Genomic DNA, 17,824 nt, shown 5'->3' on the forward strand with positions numbered 1-17,824 from the left:
GCCCAAGGCCCAACAGTTACTTGCAGCTTCAGGTGCAAAATGTACTGGAGATGGGGGCTGGGATGGTGGGTTTGGGATCTCACCAACTGTGGGTGGGGCCTGAGCTTCAGTTGACAGTGTCCTTTGATTGGGCAGGAGAGAGTGGGTGCCAGGGCCTGGACTAGTCCAGAAAAATCCCCTGCCATGGAGTATTCCGGGAAAACGCTCTGCTCTCCTCCCCCACTGTGTCTGTGGTCAGAGTCACGCCTCAGAGCCTTTGGGGACCCTGCTCAGTTTCCAGCTTCTGGAGAGCCCCTGAATATCACCACCCCACCCCACCCCCATCTGGCCTGCAGCCAAGGCCTTTGCTGGACCAGTTTGAGTCTTTGGGGGACCTGAAGGTTTACCCTGGAGGCTGGGCAACACCAACTGGGGACTTGTGTGGTCTCTGGAGGACTCTTAACTTCAGAAGGCAAGATGGCCTGTGTCCAGTTGTTGTCGGGGTGTGACTGGGACAGTTGCCTTCTAGATGTCCCCTCTAAGTTTCTTGGTTTCCACAGGGTCATCTCCCCAGGACAGGTGGGGCTCCTCATTCCATATTTTCTTGTATCATGGATATGGGACATGCCTGCCAGCCTCGCCTGGGCAACGCTGACCCCTGGGTGTGATTCATTTGGCCTGTGTGGCATGTTTTAAACTTTGAAGCCTTTGCCAACATTGAGAAGTCAGATGGTTTTGCATTAAAATGGGACTTCCCAGCTTGCCTTGAACAGGAAGTCTCAGCTGCCCTCTTTGGCCAGGGCCAGAGCTCAGGCTCACGGTCACCTCAGTCCCCACTACTCCCTATTGTCTCATGCCAGGCACTTCACTCATTTCCTGCCTGGCCCACAATCATCTGAATGTGCAATCAGTGCTGTGCGGCTTCTGGTCAGACTGTCCCTGTGCTATTTTCCTTGAGCCGTGTGTTCTCTGAGACCCTCAGGAATATCCACAGATGCTGCCCAACCCCACCCAGGAGGATCTGACAAACTCCAGCATGATTTCCCCCAAGGAACAGGACTTCCTGATGGCCCTTTGCTTCAGTGGCCAGCTTTGGATGATGAAGAGACTCCTTCCCCCACCTAAAGTGTTTTCCCATCCCCTGGGCTCACACAGGGCCCCATCTACCAGGGGCTCAAGGCAGCTTCCAGTAGACCTTGCCAGTTTACCCAACTTTTCCTCATTGCTTTCAAGATACCACCCCACTCAGAGACTCTGAAAGGAGGGACCCAGTGAGTGTGGGACAGGCTTGGCCCAGGGGCCTTGGACTGCTCTGGACTAGGGGCAATGCCAAGATGTCTAGGTTAGGAGGAGGCCTGAAGGTGAAAAGATGAGTGGAGAAGAAAACTGGACATGTAGTCCCGGAGCTGCTTTTGCATGTACCCGATCTTTCCACCATGAGCTCATCACAGGAGTGCTGGTGGCATTATCAGGGGGCCAGAGCCCTCCTTCGCAACCCAGTTGATGCCTCTATTGTCCTATCTTTTAGGACTGGAAGGTGGAGACAGATGTGGGCCCTTGACCTTTTATGACTTTGAGTCTGGGGTAAATCCCTGAACCTGGTGTCAGAGTCAGAGCCCTTTGAGGTGGCAGACCCTGGGGCCATGACAGCCGGCAAGGTACTGACACAACTCACCACCTTTGACCCTCTGCCAAGCCAGGGATTACCTTCTGCAATCCAGACCCAGACCCAAGTTAGCTCTGTTTATGGGGCCCAGAGTCAGGCCCGTGCCAGCTGTTGGCCAACCCTTGGCTCTGGTTGCCATGACCCCAGATCCTGGCCTGGGCTGTGCTGTAGACAGCAGGATGCTCCTGCCTGGCAGAGCTGCCCAGCTGGCTCTGCCTGAGGCAAGAAGGACTGGCTTGACCTGTTGGAAGAGCCAGCCCTGCCTGCTGTGACTTCCTGCCCCCGCATCCTGAGTGCCTGAGTCAGTAGGCAGGAGCTGATGGGGTAGGGGTGAGAGGCGGGCCAGGCCTCTTCCCCTGACTCGCCCGGGAGCAAAGGAGCCACAGGCAGCTCATTTGCTCTCAGCCTCTGCCTCATTCCCTCCTTCCCACTTCTCCTGGCCTGTCTCTGCAGTAGCCGGCATAGCCCTGCCCAGCACCAACCTATCTCCCATTGCTTAAAACACACCATCAGCTTTTTGTCACCATGGTGCACTGGAGGCAGAACTTCCCTCCTGCCACAGGCTTGTTCTATCTGGCTTTGCCCACACTAGCCCAAGCCTCAGTCCCTCACCCTTACTTCCTGGGCTACCAGGCCCATCGCCTTTCCCATTCCTGGAAGGGCTGCACTTCCGCCTACCACAGGGCCTTTGTACAAGCTGCTTTCAATGTCCGGAACTCTCTCTGCGACGTGTTTGACTTCCCTGACACTCGAGTTGTAGGGAACACCCTCTCCCCAATGGCCTAGGTAGGACCAAGTCACCCTGCCCCCTGCCACGTGTCCTCAGAGGACCTTTCCTTCATCACTTTTAGATGTGGACTTGTGTCTGCCTCTAGCACTAGGCTGTGGAGCTCCTCGAGGACTGGATGAGATCTGTCTGACTTACCTCTGGTCTCATGTGCTGGCTGGGTGAGGACTGGGTAGGCCAGCTGCTCAAGGGAATGCATGATCGTGAATGAACAAGTGAATGAAGTCCTGTGGGAGCCACTGAAGGGGACCTGGTGCCAGCCTCAGCATGGAGCACCCCGGGTCACACCAGCTCTGTCCCCACTCACCCCTACCATCACAGCAGGCAGTGCTCAGGCCAGGTCTTGAAAGGCAGTGCTGAGCCTGGTTCACCCTGTTGGCCTGAGGTAATCAGGAGTCTGTGTTACTCACAGGTGACCCACTCAGGGCACTCCAGGAAGCTGTGGAGACACCCAGGTACCCACCCAGAGTCCCAGCCCACTGTGTGGCTCCTGGCAGGGTGGGGAGAGGAGGGGCGCAGGGGAGGGGAAGGCTGGGCACCTTGTCATCTGGGTGAGGGACAGTGACAACTGCCACGGCCAAATTACGGCAGGGATAGGGTACAGTCTTGGGGGTGAGGGTCCCCAGAGACCGGAAAGTGAGACCAAGAGCAAGAGACAGAAGGTGGCACCTTCCAGTTCCCCTGGGTGCTTCCCTGGGTGCTGAGGTCTAGAAGGCAGCCCTCACCCTGATGGCTGTAGAGGGCTTCCCCGGAGCCCAGGGAAGGGCGTGCAGACCCCTGAGCAATGACAGGCACTTGGCCAAGGCTGAGCCTGGCACTCAGTGGGTAGGGATCTGGGGCTTCATGCCCACCCTCTGTATTCCCAGTGTTGCCCCTCCTGCCATGACCTCCACCTCAGGAGCAGAGGGCAAGGAGTATCCTAACCACTTGGCCTGGCACAGGACTTGGGATTGGCATGGAGAAGGATGTGCTTGGTTCTGGGGGAGTCTCTGCTTCTAGCTTCACCCCCTCTTCCTCCCTGGCAGTGCTGATCTGATGTCTAGGTGACTGAGGGGTAGGGGAGAGGGGATGGAATCCGTGTGGGGTCTTTTTGGAAAAGCCCGGAGTAGAGGTTGGATCTGAGGTACCCAGGCCTAGCACAAGTCTGGCTGGGAACCAGGTGGACAGGTGGGGGACCCAGGGAAGGGTGGGTTGTGCTTGGTGTGTGGGCAGCACATGGAGAGGAAGTGGAGGGTCCTACAGGACACAGCAGGAGCAGCTAGATGGCTCCTAGTTACTGTGGTACCCTTCCAGGTACCCTGTCTGGGGTCATGAGGCACATAGCCCTCCTTCCTTGCCTTACCCATCAGTCTGCCCACTGGTCCTCTCTCCCCAGGTCTCTCATGCCCCTGTTGGACCCAGACTCTGGGCTCCTGGTCCTGGCAGGAAAGGTGAGTAAGAAAGATACATCTGGGTTCTTCTGTCATTGTCCCTCACCCAGAGGGACACATTCTGGTCCCTGGGCTTATAAGGTCCACCTCGCTGTCCCTGACAGAAGAGGAACTTGAGCTTGAACGCTGGCTCAGCCCTGAGGGTCCCCCTGCCAGGTGCATGTTCACCTGGGTTGCCAAGATGATGTCTCAGCATGCAGTCTATGTCCCATAAGTGCTGTTGTACACTCCCAGTGTCACCACTGAAGGTGATGATGTGCAGATGAGGGACAGTCTGCCAAGGGCTCAGCTTGACACCCAGCACATAGCAATCAGTTTCCTAGATGGCCACCATGGGTCTGTGGCTCAGGTCCCTGGGGAGCAACAAGGGTGAGAGCCAGGTATGGTCAGTGAGAGGGACTCAGGCTGGGCTTCTTTCAGGGCGAGCGTCAGCTGTACTGCTATGAGGTCACCCTGCAGCAGCCAGCACTGAGCCCAGGTGAGCTCATCTCTTCCCATTCTGCCACCCCCCTTCCTCTTCCCTCCCTGACTGTCTTCCCGTGTTGTCCTTGACAGTGACCCAGTGTGTTCTGGAGAGTGTGCTGCGGGGTGCAGCTCTTGTTCCCCGTCGGGCACTGGCTGTCATGAGCTGCGAGGTGCTCCGAGTCCTGCAGCTGAGCGACATAGCCATCATACCCATTAGCCACCATGTGCCCCGAAAGGTGAGGGGGTGCCCAGGCAAGGGACTTGGGCCTGGGACACTTGGGCCTCACTGGCTGCCTGCCTGTCCATCACCAGGCTGTGGAATTCCACGAGGACCTGTTCCCAGATACTGCCGGCTGTGTGCCTGCCTCTGACCCCCACACCTGGTGGGCCGGGAGCAATCAGCAGGTAGGGCCATGCCTGATTCCACCAGCCCCTGGAAGCCCCTCAGTTTGGCTGGGCCCTGACTTGCTGGGCCTGTCAGTGACCCTTGAACCCAGTTGACCCCTCCAGAGATTGTATTCCCACCTGGCAGCCTATGCCCCCCCCACCGTGGCCCATACCTACCACTGCCTCAAATGCCAACCTCTCCACAGGTGCAGAAGGTCAGCCTTAACCCGGCCCATCCGCCCCACCCCAGATTCACTTCCCTCTTGGTGCCTGCTACGGAGGCCCCCCCTGACACAGTCCAGTTTGCAGAGGCGCCCAGGGCTGATGCAGACCCAGCTGTAAGTACCAGGCTGCTCCCGTCCCACAGCCAGCAGGGGGCTGCAGTGGGTGCCCAGGTGAAATCAGCACTAGGTGTGTTGTGTCTCTCTGTCTGGTGATCTTTATTGTCCTTTCTAATTATCAAGAATGACAGGAAGGCTGGGGATATAGCTCAGTTGATAGAGTGCTTGCCTCACACAGACCCTGGGTTCAATTCCCAGTACCACCAAAAAAAAAAAAAAAAAAAAAAAAAGAATAACAGGAAAAAAAATAAAAACAAGAATGACAGAGGATTGCTTGCTGCATAAATAGAAAACTTGAGCCGACACTGAAGAAGTGAGACTTCTCACACAAACTGGATTTCTGGCTTTTCTTGAAACACTGGCAGCTCTAACTCACTGGCATATTCCCCCCACCCCACAAATCTGGGAGCCAGCAGCTGCCACCCGCTATCTTCATGGCCTAGAGCTTAGCCTGCCTCCTTTATCCATGTTACCCCAGCCTGTGCTCCCCCTGCCACTGTCCATGCCCACAGCAGTGCTTAGACCCAACCCAGTGTTCCACAGCCCAGAGGGCCCCCGAGCAGTGGCTCTGGAGTTGGGTGTCCCCTCTCTCTCTGGCTAGCGTGCCCAGGGACCCGCTGGCTGATCTGGGTCCTTCTCCCCAGGGGGGCTTCTCTTCCTCTCCCAGCTCCCTGACTTCGCCCTCCACACCCTCCAGCCTGGGGCCCTCACTCTCCAGCAGCAGTGGCATTGGGACTAGCCCCAGTCAGAGATCGCTGCAGAGCCTGCTGGGTAAGCACATCAGGGTACTGACTCTGTCTACTCTGTCCCTACCCATTCTCTTCTGTCCCCCAACTCTGAAGGGAGGCCTTATGTGGGGCACCCAGACTTGCAGCTCCTAGCAGAATCAATAGTCCTGTGAGCCACAGTAAAGCTGCCAAGGGTCATCTGTAAAACTAGAGGGTGGCCTGGAGCCCTGGATTCTGCTGAGATCCCTTTGGCTGCAGAGGAGCAAGGGCCAGCTTTCCAGGCAAGCTGTATGTGCTGCCTCTGCAGAGGCCTCCCCTGGGCACATGACAGGCACCTTCCCATAGTGAGGGTGGCAAGCGGCCAGGAGCCATGGCGCAAGGTGTGCAGACATGGCATCCTTACGCAAAGCTCTGTGTCCCTGCCACCTGCCAGGACCCAGTTCCAAGTTCCGCCACACTCAGGGTAGCGTCTTGCACCGAGACAGCCACATCACCAACCTTAAGGGACTCAGCCTCACCACACCTGGCGAGAGTGATGGCTTCTGCGCCAACCAGCTGCATGTGGCTGTGCCCCTGCTCAGCAGCGGAGGACAGGTGGCCGTGCTTGAGGTGAGGGATTCCACTCCACCAGGGCTGCTCCCCAGGTCCCTGAAGGTGGCAAGGATCCTAAGGGCATTAGTGACTGTCACCTCGCTGAGCGCAGACCATGTATCAGGCTCCTGCCAGCATGTCCCTTAGTCTTCCCAGCTGCCCCAAGCATTCTTGTCCATTCTTGGACCATTCTTGTCCTCATTTTACAGATGAGGGTGAAGAGGTACAGAGAGGTTTAGTGATCTATCCAGGTCACACAACAGCGTAAGTGGAGCTGGGTTTGAACCCAGGCCACCTAAGCCCCAGGCCTGAACTCTTTCCACCACTCTGCTCTGCTGCTCTTCACTTTTTGGTGTCTCACCCTTGGCATCGGGGGCTCAGAGCATGGGGTGGTTAAGGCAGAGAGCTTGGGTCACCGAGCAGTGGGGGCATCTGCTGCAGAGGGTGGGGACCCAGGCATGCTGTTGCTCTGCAGCACCTGGGACTGGCTCTCCTGCCTGGTTCTGATGGGCCATGGGGTGGGGCACCTCCTGCAGCTGAGGAAGCCTGGCCGCCTACCTGACACAGCGCTGCCCACGCTGCAGAATGGGGCAGCCGTGACTGATCTGGCCTGGGACCCTTTTGATCCCCACCGCCTCGCTGTGGGTAAGGAGGCTGGTTGCCTGGGCTTGAGGGAAGGTACTGGCCCTGGGTTCTGAGTGTTCTGGGGAGCCAGGGATCTTGGGCCCAGTAGTGAGGAGCTGCTGCTCTCTCCACAGCCGGGGAGGATGCCCGGATCAGACTGTGGCGAGTGCCCCCAGGGGGCCTGGAGAACATGCTCACCACACCTGAGGCTGTGCTCACAGGTCAGGAGGGCCTGGGTCGGGCTGGGTGAGGCACTGGCTTCCAAGGGGGCTCAGCCTCACCCCATTCCCCTTCCTCAGGTCACACAGAAAAGATCTACTCTTTGCGCTTCCACCCATTGGCAGCAGATATTCTGGCTTCCTCTTCCTATGACCTCACCATTCGCATCTGGGACCTTCAGGCCAGGACTGAGCGGCTGAGGCTGCAGGGCCATCAGGACCAGGTAGGACAGCTGCAGGAATGGGGGCCTAACCATGGGGCAACAGGCTGCCTCTCACATCCCTGCCTGTCCCCAGATCTTTGGCCTGACCTGGAGTCCTGATGGACAGCAGCTGGCCACTGTCTGCAAGGATGGGCGTGTGCGGGTTTATGAGCCCCGGAGTGGCCCTGAGCCCCTGCAGGTAAGCAAGTATACATGGCCTTTAGACCTGGTGTGAGGGACACTAGTTGTGCTTCATGTGCTGTATCTCAACAGGAAGGTCCAGGACCTGAAGGGGGCCGCGGAGCTCGCATTGTTTGGGTGTGTGATGGTCGCTGTCTATTGGTGTCTGGCTTTGACAGGTGAGGACTTAGAGACCACCATCCCCAGGCTCTAGGCACCTGAGTCTCCTTTCCCCAAAGTAACAGACACCTTTCAGGCCTGCAAAATTTGTTCCTGCCCCTCAGTTACCGGGTGGTTGGGTGGGTAGTAGTAGAGGTTTGGGTGGATGGATGGATAAATGGATGGATGGATGATGGTAGCTGGGTAGGTGGGTGGGTGGGTGGAAGTGAAGGCTGGTAAGGGAAAATGAGTCAATACGGAAACCAGGAGGTGAGAGCCAGGCCCAGGAGCTCAGGCCTGATGGGGACCAGCTAAAGCCAGTTAGAGAGCTCTGAGAGATGGTGCTTTGGAGGAAGGATCAGGAAGGGTCTCCCAAGGGAGGTATCATTTGATCTGGGGCTGCTGACCAAGATCTGGAAGACAGAGTATTTGAGCTCTGGGGAAAGGCCAGGAAGCTGCCCAGAATAGGGGGAAGTCTGGTCCTGGGAAGCTACAGTCACCTGTGACAGGTGCTGGGGTCAGCACTGTGCTGAAGAGGGACAGTGGTATAGCCGGGGATGAGGGGGGAAGCAGAGTGGTCAGGTGGGACATTGCCGCCCTGGCCAGGCCAGTTCTGGGCTGGACTCAGCTCTCACATTGCCTAGAATCAGGTTCTCTGTGGAAGTCTTCGTCTTGCCCAGGCCCCTCCAACCCTAAGGGCCTGCCTCTGCCTCCTCTTGCAGCCAAAGTGAGCGCCAGCTCTTGCTGTATATGGCTGATGCCCTGGCAGGAGGCCCCTCAGCTGTGTTGGGTCTTGATGTAGCTCCCTCGACTCTCCTGCCCATCTACGACCCTGATACCAGCCTGGTGCTCCTCACTGGCAAGGTGGGCTGGAATGGTCAGGCAGGGTGTCGGGGACGGGTGGTGAAGCTAGCTACCTGTCACCTGCCCCATCTACCCTCTGTCCCCCAGGGTGACACCCGGGTGTTCCTGTATGAGCTGCTCTCTGAGGCCCCTTTCTTCCTGGAGTGCAATAGCTTCACATCTCCTGACCCACACAAGGTGAGGCCATCCTTGTACCTGATCCATCTCCTGTCCCCGATGGGATCTTGGGGCTTCTCCGCCCCCTGGTGGCCATGTGGGGAAGTTAAGGAGCCTGTGAGGTCAGAGCTGGTTATGAAATATCCAGGAATTTTGATAGCTTGCTGCTATACTCAGCCATTATTAAAAGTTAAACTATTTTAAAGTTAAATAATATGAACCTGCAATATAAACCTACAAAAAATATATTAAAAACCAAAAGGATAGCCCGGTGCCTGGCACATGCCTATAATCCCAGTGACTCAGGGGGCTGAGTCAGGAGGATTCTAAGTTTGGGGCCAACCTGGGCAACTTAGTGAGACCCTATCTCAAAATGAACAAATAACCGGGTAGTAGTTTAATAGTAGAACTTTTGCCTAGCATGCTTGAGGCCTTGGGTGGAATCCCTGGTACCACTAAGGGAAGAAAAAAAAAAAAAACTATTCTGATCACTTTCTAATTATCATACTAGATTTTACTATTACTTGTGCCATTGGTTGTATCTGGGAGAGTTGAAATGTGCCATGATGGCATGCCACTATACATCGCTTCTCAACCCTGCATTTAATGAGTCAAGTTAGTAGCTTGAGATGGGCCATGGTGGGAGTTTGTACTCTGAAAACAGGCCAACCTTCATAGGGCCACCCGTTCACATTACCAGTATACCACTGTCCAGGGGGAGGGTGTGGTCCTACATAGGAATGTTGCTACACTGGGTGCCCAGGAGGAGCTTTTGGCTCTAGCTGTTACTCCTCTCCCCCCAGGGCTTCATCCTCCTACCCAAGACTGAGTGTGATGTGCGGGAAGTGGAGTTTGCCCGATGCCTGCGGCTGCGCCAAACCTCCCTGGAGCCTGTTGCTTTCCGGCTGCCCCGAGTCAGGGTGAGGTCGGGTCCAAGGATTCCAGCACCCAACACCCTCTTCCCAGCACTGGCCAGGGACTTTAGTTCTATCTGGCTGTGCTTCCAAACCTTCCTGCTCTCTGCTCTTTGGGGATACTGGCCCCTTATTTGCTGAAATTTCAGAAGTTATGGATGCCCCAGCATGGGGGGGGTAAGGGTCACAGAGCTTGATATTGGTGTGTTCTAGGTCTTAGTCAATGTCTCAAGACAGTCCCTTCCCCCCCTGCAGAAAGAGTTCTTCCAGGATGATGTGTTCCCAGACACTGCTGTGAGCTGGGAGCCAGTGCTCAGTGCCGAGGCCTGGCTAGGAGGCACTAATGGACAGCCCCGACTACTCAGCCTGCAGCCCCCTGGCATGATCCCAGGTGGAGTAACTAGGGTTGGGGGGAGGAAGCAGGGGAGTCTGGGCAGGGCCTAGAGGAGGAGGCAGAGGCCCAAGTTCAATCCTTCATCATTGAGGACACACAGGACCTCCAGCTCTCTCAGGGATGGAGTGACCATGTCTTGAGACCCAATCTCTGAGCTCCTGGAGGGTAGTACCTATGTTTCCATCCCACATCCTACCCAACACACACCCTGGTCCCTGGTGCCTAGGGCAGTCCTCCTAAACAGAAACTTCACTAGCTGTTTATGCCACCTATCCCCTAGGGGCTGGCATCAAGCAGCCCCCACACAGGGGACTCTCTGATACCTGTCCTTGCCTCATCTCAGTGAGCCAAGCCCCCCGTGAAGCGCCTGCCCGACGAGCCCCATCCTCAGCACAGTACCTGGAAGAGAAGTCAGATCAACAGAAGAAGGAAGAGGTAGGCAAGGGAGAGGGCTAGCTCTGCAGAGCGGATGGGGTCCTAGCTGTGTGTGGTTGTCCTTCATATCTCTAGTCCTGATCAGATGGGAGTTGTATCACACTGATCTCTGTGTCAGAGCTTGGTGGGGAGACCTTTCAGAGCCCTGCTGCTGACCTCCTGCTACCCCCAGGTTACAGGAAGCCAGGCAAGGTAGGGAGAGCCCCTCCAAGCCCCACCAGGTTTGATCCAACTAAAACTGGAGGTTGGAGAGCCAAGTCCATTTGGGGCCCTGGTGTATGTTTGAGCTTTTTAGGCTATGTGCAGAGACAGCTGCACCTGAATCAAGTGCCACAGCCACAGTCTCTCTGTCTCTGATTCCCATCTCTTGTCTTTGTGTCTTCTTCAGTGAAAACCCATGAACTTTGCCACAGCTCTAATTAAAATGGCTCTTTTCACAATACTGTCAGGGTAAAAACCATGGGATCTGATGCTCTTGAGGTCTGGAAGTCCTATTTCTTTCAACGCTTCTCTGATCCACTCTTGCAGCTGCTGAATGCCATGGTGGCAAAGCTAGGGAACCGGGAGGACCCGCTGCCCCAGGACTCTTTTGAAGGGGTGGATGAGGATGAGTGGGTAAGTGAGTGGCAAGGGAGACCAGCCTTCCTGACCAGCAGCACCATCCCTCCCAGACACACAGCAGCACACATACCCTTCCTTCCCAGACCCTCTTAACTCTCTCCCACTTCTTGGTTTATCACCCCAGGACTAGCCTGCCTACCAGTCACTTCTGGCCTCATCTGCTGCTGCCACCTCCTAGAACCACCTGGTGCCCTTGCACACCTCACATCTCTTCAACCTGGAAGATACCTCTCTGGCCTTGGCACGCCCCATCTCAGAAGCCTTGGTTTATTGCAGGCCTTGGGCACTTCCATGGTTGCTGGGCCTACTGCAACTCCCAGAGATTGTCTGTAATTCAGTTTTCTTTGGGACCAGCTGCTTGTCCTCAACCACCTGCTAGCATGTGGAACCAAAGGGCATGGGGTTGGGGTCAGTACCATGTCCCTGGGCAGGCCCTGGGCTCCCTGTCTCCCCTGCTCTTTCTGCTGACCTGGGCTGGTCCCAGCCTAGGCTGGTCTTAATCCAGCACCTTCAGGTACTACATGCCAACCCATCTTGCCTGCTTAATTGTTCCTATTAAGGGTGTTGGGGGCTGGCCCCCCACCAAGCCATTTGGAACAGCTCCAGCCTGAAGAACCTGGGACCAGTTGCCCTGCTTCTCAGGGTTGCAACCAGGAGAAGGGGGCCTCACCAAATCGATGGCCCAATTAGGGTAGTGTGAATCCTGCAAGGACCAGCCTGCACATGCTTGGATGTTTTCAGCAATTAAATTTTTGTAAGCTGACCACCTCTTGTGCTATTCTTGTCTCTGGGATAACTGGAAAGGGAAAGAGGACATGAATATGAGTGAGAGTGGTTGAATCTGTGCTCACCCTCATCCCAGCTCACTTTGTCCTTATGGCCTTTTAGCTGAAAGCTGCTGGGAGTTCATTCATTCAGCACTCAGGTGCCCAGCAGTACTCTGGTAGGTATTGAAACTGGAGAGCCCAGCAGGGTTGGGGTCTTTCAGTGAGCTTAAGCTTACTATAGCTTTGTTGTACAAGGGAAGTAGACTGTGCAGAAGAGCAGTGTGAAAGGAGCCATGGAGAAGATAACTATAAAAAAAGAAGTGGGGCTGGGGATACAGCTCAGTTGGTAGAGTGCTTGCCTCACATGCACAAGGCCCTGGGTTCAATCCCCAGCACACACACACACACACACAAAAGGAAGTGATTTGAATGCGGGGGCAAATAGGGTATTCAGAGGTCTGAGAAATTGACTCCCATTTAAGCTGACACCTGAAGGAGCTTGCCACAGAGAATGCTACAAGAACATCTCTAACAAAAGGAAGGACAGCAGGAGTGCTGAGGGAAGAAGCAATTTTGAGAGCCTGAGGAAAGAAAGGGCAGTGCCAGAGCACAGTGTAGGCAGCCTGACTTCCATCTATTCTACAAATACTTGTGAGCACCTGCCACACTCCAGGCAGCCTTCCAGGTGGAGAATAGATACACAGCTTGCCCCCTGGGAATTTGCCTTCTAGTGGGAGGGAACAGACTATAAGCAATAAACATAAAAATAAAGGAACTATATGATAAGGTAGAGGATGTAAAAGCCTCAGAAAAAAATAGAGGATGTCAGGGGGCTGGGGCTGTGGCTCAGTGGTAGTGCACTTGTGTTGCAGGTGTGAGGCACTGTCAATTCTCAACACCACATATAAAAAATGAATAAAATAAAGGTCCATCAAACAATAAAAATATATATACATTTAAAAAAGTAAAGGGGATCAAGAGTGGAGGATTAAGCTGCGCATGGTAATACACACCTGTAATGCCAGCGACTCTGGAGGCTGAGGTGGGAGGATCGCAAGTTCAAGACCAGCCTCAGCAATTTAGCTGTCCATAGTTGCCCTAAGAAACTTAGCCAGACCTTGTCTCAAAAAGATAAAAAGGGATGGGGATATGGCTCAGTGATAAAGTGCCTCTGGGTTCAATCTGCAGTACCAAAAAAATGAAGGAATACCCAGCACTACCAAAAAAAAAAAAAAAGGAATAAGCAATAAGCCAGTCACAAAAGACACTTGTAGTATTGATTCCATTTTTGTGGAATGTCTTGAAGGGACAAATCCATAGGGACAAAATGCAGATGAATGGTTGTCAGGGCAGGGCGAGGATGACTGCTGGTGGGCAAGAAACTAAATGGTGGTGATTGTTGCACAGCTCTGTGAATATGCTCAAAGACACTGAATTGTGCACTTTAAAAGTGTGAGGTGTATGGTGTGTGAATAACATCTCAATAGAGAGAATGTAGGGCATCTCATAGTGGGGGACTCGGGGTGGGCTTCATTGAGAAGGTGGCATTTGAGCACAGATTTGGGGGAGGAAATCAGCCTCTCAGATTACCAAACAGAAGGAATCTGGACTGAAATCTATTTTGAAGTTCCCAGTTTTCTTAGATATTCCCGAAAATTTGGCATCCTACCTCATATTATATTCGTTTATTTCACTTGATGTTTTCGTTCTAAATATTTTTGGCAAAACTAAGGGAAGAAACAGTCTTGGCGCCCCAGCTAGAGGGCCACCTGGAGGGGCTGGGACCATCCATCGCCCGCCTGGTGATCCCCAGAGCCCAAGGAAGGTTCCGCCCACCGAAGGTCCCGCCCCTCCCGACCCTCTTTCGTCACGACAGCGCTCCCTGGGGCCGAGGTAACGCGCATGCCCAGCGCGGCCTCGCGCACGCGCTTTGCTGTCTCCTTTAACCTCTGACCCGCCGGCCGCCCTTGAGCCGGCGCGGCGGGGCCAGGAAGCGGGAGTCCGCGACCCCGAGGCAGAGCGGTCGCAATGGTGAGACTCGGGACGCGCCGCCGGGACAGGGAGGCTGGGGAGGGTGATGGGGCTCCGGCCGTGCTGAGGGCGCGCGTGCTGCGGGAAGCGGGGGTGGGGGGAGGCGGCCGGGAAACGCCGCCGGCGGAAGGCAGCGCACACCTACCTGGCTGACGCACGCGCCGGTCCTTGCCGTCGCCGTCCGCTCAGCCGGGTGAGAGCGAGCCGCCGCGGGCGACCGGAGGGGGCATGCGCACACCTGTTCCACGGAGGCCTCCCGGGAACTTTGAAAAGGCAAGTTCTTGAGCACCGTCCCTGGGGGTCGCGGAGTTGGTATCCGCCAGTCGATGACTTGAGGGACTCTATCCATAGGAAAGGAAAATGCTGTGGATAAGTATGATAGGAGGAGGCTGGGAAAGTTTCCCACCGGAGGTGGGCTGTTAGACGTCCAGCGACTCCCGCAGGGCTGGGGCTTAGACAGTGTCAGAAGGGAAGATATTCAAAGTGGAGGAATTTGGAGCACACGTGGAGAAGAAAAGCGTAAGAACTGATCTAGGAGTAGAGGGTGCATTTGCATTATGGGGAGAGGTGAAGGGGAGAATAAGGCGGAGAAGTTAGTTGAGGCCAGATGGAGAGATGTGAATGCCAAGTGGAGAACGGTGTGTGTATTGGGCAATGGCCAGAGCCCTTCCCCAGCTGAGGGGTTAGGAGGTATTTGGAAACCTTGTCTGGGAGCATAGAGTATAAGACTCCAGCCTTGTCTGAAGCGCAGCTGAGGGTGGTGTGGTTAAGTGTCCATTCCTGGGCAGCCACATTCATTCAAATGCAGATTGGGCTCTGGGCCCCTGTGGTCCTGGCCTTTTTCCTGCCTAGCTGTGATACCAGCAGCTGTTTGTAGAGGCCCTGGGTGACCATAGCCCCTTGCTAGCTCAGCATGTCCTTGAGAAGGAAGTGAGTCTTAGTGGCAGTCTGCTCACCAACCTGAGGGCCTGCAGCTGTGCCTTGAAGCAATGTAGCACATTTGTCAGAAAGCTGAGCTTTCTTGATGTACTTTTAGTGGGATAATCCTTATTTCTGAGTGTCTCCTTAATATTACTTGTGGTACTTTGCCCTAACTTCAGGGCTGTGGTCTTGTATTTGCCATGTTGCTTTACAGAAGAAAAAGCCTATGTGCTGCCCGCTGTGGGTCCCAGGTTGGAGTCCTGTGGCTCTGACCTCTGCTGTCTGCCTACTGCTTGACCCGAAGTTGATTGCCAATGGTTGGTCTTCACTGGGACTTTCAGACCCAAGTATCAGTCAGTGTATTATGGGTTGTTTTAGGTCTTTCTAGGAGGGGCCTCATCCAGTGGCACTTTGGATCACCTGCAGAGGCTGCAGCTTCCAGAGCTTTGCCCACCATGAATCCCCAGCTGTGAGCATGGCCTGACCCATAGTCAGTGTTCAGGGAATGTTTGGGTTGGAATAGGTGGATGAGAGTTGGCAGCACCACCTGATTGCCAGACCATTAACACCAAACTGGGTCTGGTACCGAAGTAAAGCCAGCTGTTGAACTCTTGCTTCGGCCTGCCACTGTGGAACCAGTTGGTTTTACATGCATTCCTTTATGGCTTTATGACTCTCCTATAAGGAATGTATTCTTTTCTTCATTTTGCAGATAAGAAAACAGGATTTAGAGAAGTTGAGTAACTTGCCCAGGGACACCCAACTAGTGAGAAGCAAAGTTAGGTTTCCAGTCGAAGTATTTCCCTAACTGCTTCCTGGCTCCCTGGGGAATACAGCATTTTGCAGCCTTCACCCCTGAGGAATCAAATGAACTGCTTTGTTACTCTATACTGTCTAGCCATTGCCAAGTTTTGTGAAACAGCAGTAGTTAATGAAAAGCAACACTTACTGATCACCTACTGTATTATTAAGGTCCATGCCAGACACATTATAGGCATTATATAATCTCTGTGACAGCCCTATCATTGTCCTCATTTTATAGGTGAGGAAATAGGCTCAGAGGGATTGAGATCTTTTCCAGGGCCACACAGCCAGGATTTGGCCACAGGTGATCCCAGAGCCTTCTGTAACCACTATACCACACTCCTTCCCCAGTGGTTTGTAGGAGGTGACCCTGCAGGAACTTTGGCCTCCATCTGCCCTCTATCCAGCTCCCTCTACCAGCCAGGGTAGCTGCTGAAACTTTGTGGGCCAATCCTGCCTTCCCTGCAGTTGTAGAGAGTTCTGGACAGTAGAACCACAGGCTACCATGCCACTTTGATTTATTTATTTTTTTCATTTTTCATTTTTGGTCCTTGGATTTAACCAAGGAATACTAAACCACTGAGTTACATCCCCAGCTCTTTTTGTTTTTTATTTCGAGACAGGTCTCACTAACATGCTTAGGGCCTTGCTAAATTGCTGAGGCTGGCCTTGAATTTATAATCCCTCTGTCCTCTGGGTCTCTGGTATTACAGGCATGTGCAACCATACCCAGCACAACTTTGATTTAAAACATGGAGGACAGGGCTGGGGATGTGGCTCAAGTGGTAGCGCGCTCGCCTGGAGTGCGTGCGGCCCGGGTTCGATCCCCAGCACCACATACAAACAAAGATGTTGTGTCCGCCAAGAACTAAAAAATAAATATTAAAAATAAAATTCTAAAAAAAAAAAAAAAAAACATGGAGGACATGGTTAGGGAAGTTTCCCAGTAACAGCCTTGGTGTTTTTGTTTTCTATTTTGGGGTACTGGAGCTTGAACCCAGGGCTTTGTGCATACTAACCAAGGACTCTATCACTGAGGTATAGCCAGCGGTCAGCCTTTTTTTTTTTTTTTTTTTTAGTTGTAGATGGACACAATATCTTTATTTTATTTATTATTTTTTATGTGGTGCTGAGGATCAAACTCAGTACCTCACGCATGCAAGACAAGCGCTCTACCACTGAGCTACAATCCCAGCCCAGTCTTTCCTCTTTTTTTTTTTTTTTTTTTTAAGAGAGTGAGAGGGGAGGGAGGGGGGGAGAGAGAGAGAGAGAATTTTTAATATTTATTTTTTTTAGTTCTCGGCAGACACAACATCTTTGTTGGTATGTGGTGCTGAGGATCGAACCCGGGCCGCACGCATGCCAGGCGAGCGCGCTACCACTTGAGCCACATCCCCAGCCCCCAGTCTTTTCTCTTAATGTGCATTATTTAGCAATGGTTATTGGCCTCAGCAGAAAAGTAACCAGTGATTACAAGACTATGCTAAGCCTCTGGCAGCAGAGGACAGAGGCTTTGGGGTGGGAGGTAAGATCACCTAAGGGGTTTTCCAGGCTCAGGGAACCTCTGGAGGTAGTGACTGCCCTGTCATGCAAGGCCAGTATTCCACCTGAGAGCCTGTAGCTTTTAGGCAAGGAGGACAGAAGACAGGTGAGATTACACAGTCAGCAAGCACACTGCTATTCCTCGTACACCTCCAGTACAACTGGCTGCAGTCTCGCCTTTGATTACATGAGGGTCTTCTTTAGGCTTTACTTTCTTGTATGAAATCCAGAACTTATGAAATTTCCACCTACTTGTGAAATGCAAACCAAATTCTGTTTATTCATTCCCCTGTTGGCCCATAATCACATCCCTTCTGTTAGGGAAGGGCAAGGCCTTGAAAGCCAAACTAGGTCACTTCTGGAGTCCGAATTCCACTGGAATCTGACAGCCCCTGCCCCTCTTTGGCTTCTGGATCAGTTTGCTTAGTCACCCTGCCTTATCTTGGGATTTTTGTGAGGCAGCAGCCCGCAGCTACCTTGTCACATAGCGCCAGCTCTGGGTTCCTTCTCCCTCACTCAAGTACTAGCTGCCTGTCCTTGGTCACTAAGCCCTTTGAGTTATTGGGATTATATGGCACAAACAATAGAACATGTTTGGCACAGTGCCTGGCACACAA

At 53.8% G+C, this 17,824-nt stretch overlaps 1 protein-coding gene across 5 annotated transcripts in view; it reads left to right on the forward strand.

The window, feature by feature from the left end:
* LOC308651700 (mitochondrial import inner membrane translocase subunit TIM16) overlaps positions 1-17,824 on the forward strand; it is a gene marked incomplete at its 5' end in the record, with an annotated part of 66,297 nt that overhangs the window by 44,371 nt on the left and 4,102 nt on the right. For 2 of the 5 annotated variants that reach the window (XM_081299119.1, XM_081299118.1), the window contains 19 exons: positions 3,808-3,862; positions 4,283-4,340; positions 4,418-4,563; positions 4,640-4,732; positions 4,921-5,052; positions 5,700-5,826; positions 6,217-6,392; positions 6,911-7,019; positions 7,133-7,219; positions 7,298-7,440; positions 7,514-7,618; positions 7,693-7,778; positions 8,481-8,622; positions 8,710-8,799; positions 9,582-9,698; positions 9,948-10,083; positions 10,430-10,521; positions 11,050-11,136; positions 11,267-11,474. In XM_081299119.1, coding sequence (XP_081155245.1) covers positions 3,808-3,862; positions 4,283-4,340; positions 4,418-4,563; positions 4,640-4,732; positions 4,921-5,052; positions 5,700-5,826; positions 6,217-6,392; positions 6,911-7,019; positions 7,133-7,219; positions 7,298-7,440; positions 7,514-7,618; positions 7,693-7,778; positions 8,481-8,622; positions 8,710-8,799; positions 9,582-9,698; positions 9,948-10,083; positions 10,430-10,521; positions 11,050-11,136; positions 11,267-11,272 — 1,987 coding nt within the window. In that variant the 3' untranslated portion in view covers positions 11,273-11,474. Of the gene's footprint in view, positions 1-3,807; positions 3,863-4,282; positions 4,341-4,417; positions 4,564-4,639; positions 4,733-4,920; positions 5,053-5,699; positions 5,827-6,216; positions 6,393-6,910; positions 7,020-7,132; positions 7,220-7,297; positions 7,441-7,513; positions 7,619-7,692; positions 7,779-8,480; positions 8,623-8,709; positions 8,800-9,581; positions 9,699-9,947; positions 10,084-10,429; positions 10,522-11,049; positions 11,137-11,266; positions 11,475-13,791; positions 13,941-17,824 lie in introns of those variants that run through there. The other 3 variants (XM_081299121.1, XM_081299120.1, XM_081299122.1) reach the window with 2 other exon arrangements.

The sequence above is a fragment of the Spermophilus citellus genome (genome assembly GCF_964194105.1).
Source record: "Spermophilus citellus genome assembly, chromosome: 6".
Classification (NCBI taxonomy): domain Eukaryota; kingdom Metazoa; phylum Chordata; class Mammalia; order Rodentia; family Sciuridae; genus Spermophilus; species Spermophilus citellus.